A 4,100-nucleotide genomic window follows, 5' to 3' on the forward strand; every position below is an offset into this window, starting at 1 on the left:
CACGGCAGCCCCGCTGCAATTAGTGTACACGCGCTCTAGCACATGTGTTGGCTTTGTCATAGAACGTGAATGAGATATTTTGACTGTCATCTTAACCTTCAAACACCAAGTACACAATATTTCTGTTTCTTGCTTGATCACCGACAATTGTTGAGGGCTATGTTTTGTAATGCAATAAATATCTTGCTTCTTGTTCCGAGAGTCCCGCACAAACATACTGAAGCGTCATCTGAGTGTCAGCCCTGAATTACCCCGCATAGTATGTTTCTATCTGCTCACATCAGCATGTACCCTTTTTCGATTTTTGTATCCGATGCAATCCCGTTTTCTTGGTTAAGATGACGCACGAATCTCATCACTCAGGCTGCGTTCAGTATGCTTGCTGTCGGACAGCAAAGTATCCGTCGAGTTCTGGGATATATATAACGCTAGCCATGAGAATCCCCAAATCAATCAAAACTTAATAAAATGCTCGTGGCTGTTCCTTGAAAAGGAAATGTGATAGTGACTTATCATATGAAATGTGGCACTTCAATCAACAAGTTATCCTTTTTGTTATCTTGTTTTTGCTCACAGCAAATATCGCGTCATCGCTGCTGAATGGTTTTCCGGTCGAGCAACTCCGCTTTGTGTGACAACCTATCATGATCAGAATACTTCTTCTTTAATCCAATTTATTGTATGGAGCATGCTTTTCACGCGTTGCCTCATTCACCTTGGAGCTACCACACCTTAAACATTAGGCTTAACTGAGACTGTCTTCTCGTATGAACAAATGTATATCTTCTGCATATGAAATAGACGTGTTAGCTGCAATATCATCCCTCTCATTAATGGGCGGCATCATTCCAACAAACATATTCAACCTTAGTGCGCTATCTAATTCACTTCCACGCTTAATTGCAGATTCTACACACCTACGCTTTAAGAACAACAAGTATTCGCCGTAATAGATAAATGATTCCGCTTTGCCTCTTTTCCTAGTGCTCATCTTGTGAACTTAGAGATTATGTCGCGGTGATTGCTGATGTTTTTGTACATGATGCTGCTCAAACTGGACATGTACGAAGGATTCCGACTACTCTTTGGTTGACATGATCTGCTTCTTCGTTATGTCTTGTGTTGCGATTGCAAATTTCGTAGGAAAAAAACAGAAGTCAGCAATTCTTCAACGATTTCGAGAAATGATCACGTACCATCGTTCCTTGCAGCTGATACTCAAATTGATAGACACATGGTATCTTAACATACCATTTTCGGATTATACCGTAAACTCTATAGATCCGGCAGCCGTGTAGAAGGCGCTTTCTTCCCTTTACTCATTCCACAATTTGCGCTTCACCCCATACCAAGCATTTCTTTTCGAAACGTGACTAAACTATGCGTGTTCTTTTGTGCCTCGTCATCGCTGGAATCGCCATGATTGACAATACCAAAGCAGATATACTCGACAGCCTTTGGAACGACGTTGAAAAGTCTGCAGATAATTTCAAGGAAGGAACGATCCAAAAGGTCGAGGATGATACCAAAGACTACGTCGACAACGCACACTCTAAGTATAAGGAAACTCGTGACGATGCAAAAGATCTACTCGACAATTTCCGGTCGGACGATGATTAGTGAATAGATTCTTGCTACTTTGAGTTTTTCATTGGAAATTCCAATCAAGTTTTTTGGTTTCTTAGCGTATTTAAACTTGCACAATACTTTCTTGGTTGTTCTACGATCAAATGTACGACATGACTTGTATGACGTTCAATGCTCAAATTTATCCCTCGAATAGAACGCAAGCTCGTTAACTTGAATCACTAATCCACCTTCTACTTCTCTAACGTTCCTAATAGCAACATTGTGATGAAGATTCTTTAATTTTGTGCACATATCGCTCTATATATCCCTACTCCACGTTCGATCCACGTCATCGGTATAGAGGCTATTGTCCACCTGCTTATGTATGGGGCAAAACGTGTGTTCAAACAGAGACAACAATGTCCAAATATTTTGCTTGACATCATTTAAAAAATCGTAAAGTACTCCTCTCCTTTTTGTTCCAAAAGAGACGTAGAGCGAGGGCCTCGAACATTCCATTGGTGTCATATTATGAAAAATTTAGATGCACCACCAGATGGAGATAGGCCGTCGTCAAACGTTGACAGTTGGCACTCTATGCGCTTGTCTTGGGATGGTCAATTTGTCGTTTAATTGTGTCGTCGAGACTTTAACAACGTTGGTAATGCATTTCTTTCACATCATATTGTTGTCGACACTTAGCGTGTACCTTTCAAGCCAACACATAAGGAAGCATTGCACCATGGTTCGCTTCATAACGGGTATCTCTCTACTAATTTTCGTGATCACAGTCTCCGGTGATGATGTTATGGATCCCATGGAAGTAGCTCTCGCTGCTACTGAAGATGCCACCACATCGATTCAGGAACCGGCAAATAATGGAGACAGTGGCGGGTCTCAACGCTCTATTGTTACTCTTGTCGAGTTACCCGAACCTAACAGAGTTGGCGCTATTTCAGACAGCATCAGCAATGTCACAGTTGAAGAAAACATCGATATCTCGAATTCTGAAGCATCCCCGGGCGACAATGAAAACCCGGATGATGAAGATACCTCGGCGTCTACTGCTCCATCAGGCTCGGAACCTTCTTCGGATTCGTCGCAAGTGACACCTGCCATCGTTCTGGCATCACTGACTGCTCTAGCCATTACAGGGCTTTTTGTCTGACCAACTTCTAAGGTTGAAACCAGACTCAACAATGTGTTGTAGGATCTTCATTGCTGACTATCGTTTTGATTGAACACGTGTATGTTTTTGTCGGTTCTGTCTTTTGTTTTCTAGTAATTGACGGTGTTATCATAGATGGAGCTCGACTATATACCACTTTTCAAACATTGATTTATACCGTCAGTTTTATCTACACAAACGCATAACCGAAAAGCATGCAAAGAGTTGTTTGGTCTGTTGACAATTAAATTTCTACCGACCTAATGCACCCGAACGCTAGATGTTCCTTAAACGCGCTTAGAGCAAGTAGATGGAGCCTGAACTCGTCACGGACGTTATACATTGCAACAGAACAAACTAATAGTTTGATACGACGAGATTCCTTAATCCGTTGCATGATTTCGTCGTATAAGATGAAAATATTAGCTAGTGCTGCGGGAATTTAAGTAGAGTGCAGTTCGCGCAATCAGATCGATCAGTCTTTCTTTCACCAGGCGAATCTTGTCATTCGATTACTCAATTTTGAGATCTAGTTAATATTCAAACGAGTATCTCGGGTCAGAATATTTTTTGTCAGAACTGACCGATTGTCTAGTACACGCAGCATGAAGAAAAGCATGAAATCGGGTCTTGAGTCTTTGATCAAGCTCGATTAGGCTCAAAGACAGCTCCAACTGCAACAGGTAACTATGACATGGTCGAAATGGACAAGGCAAGGGGAGAGCGCGATGCCAAGAAGTACCTCATCATTTTAAGCTATCACTATCTCGTGTGACCATGGAAACCACAATATTATTTGAAAGATCAAGCAGTATTTATCGAACTCAACATTGTTAGCTTCAAAAGGCCGATTACGATCTACTTAAGAGAGTGTCGCAAAAACAAACGGATCCGAGCCCCGTAGGCAGCCCAATAACTTAGACAATATTCGGGATGCTGAAGTCCACCACATTGAGCTACTGCTCACACTTTATGTCATAGGCTCGCTTCTTTATTTCAGGAATTGCCGGGACAAACATCGTACTGACTCAGAAAACGAGTAAATAGATAAGCACAAGAGATAAGTAAAATATCATGACTTAGGCTCACATTGTTTACCAAATCTATTATTTCTTCACAGGGTACTTAATCAATATGTAGTCCACTAACAAACGTCCCTGTGCTGGTCAGGGCGCCGGCGACTCCATCAATAACGCCATTAGTAGCATCTTTGGACGTTTCTGAAACACTATCTCCTAAATCTCCGGCAGCATGAACCGTCGCAGTCGCTGCAGCTCCAGTTGCCTCTCCAACTTTTTTGGTGGCATCGACAACAGCATCTGCACCGTCGCTGATAGCGTTTCCAGCACCACGAATGACATGC

General features: G+C 42.0%; 2 protein-coding genes across 2 annotated transcripts; both read left to right on the forward strand.

Annotated features, from left to right (window-relative positions):
• The first annotated feature begins 1,325 nt into the window (after positions 1–1,325).
• PHALS_14791 (uncharacterized protein) lies at positions 1,326–1,628 on the forward strand. Its single transcript, XM_024715930.2, has one exon. It carries the CDS (start codon positions 1,381–1,383, stop codon positions 1,618–1,620), a length of 240 nt encoding a protein of 79 aa, XP_024581579.1. The 5' UTR covers positions 1,326–1,380; the 3' UTR covers positions 1,621–1,628.
• Positions 1,629–2,311: 683 nt separating this feature from the next.
• PHALS_01524 (uncharacterized protein) lies at positions 2,312–2,737 on the forward strand (the record flags this gene model as incomplete). Its single annotated transcript, XM_024715931.1, has 1 exon — positions 2,312–2,737. One exon carries the CDS (start codon positions 2,312–2,314, stop codon positions 2,735–2,737), a length of 426 nt encoding a protein of 141 aa, XP_024581580.1.
• Between the last annotated feature and the right edge of the window lie 1,363 nt (positions 2,738–4,100).

Source organism: Plasmopara halstedii (genome assembly GCF_900000015.1).
Source record: "Plasmopara halstedii genome assembly, contig: Scaffold_1561, whole genome shotgun sequence".
Classification (NCBI taxonomy): Eukaryota; Oomycota; class Peronosporomycetes; order Peronosporales; family Peronosporaceae; genus Plasmopara; species Plasmopara halstedii.

Coding starts and splice junctions, on each gene's coding strand:
- PHALS_14791 (XM_024715930.2), top strand. CDS start 1,381: ATGCGTGTTCTTTTGTGCCTCGTCATCGCTGGAATCGCCATGATTGAC.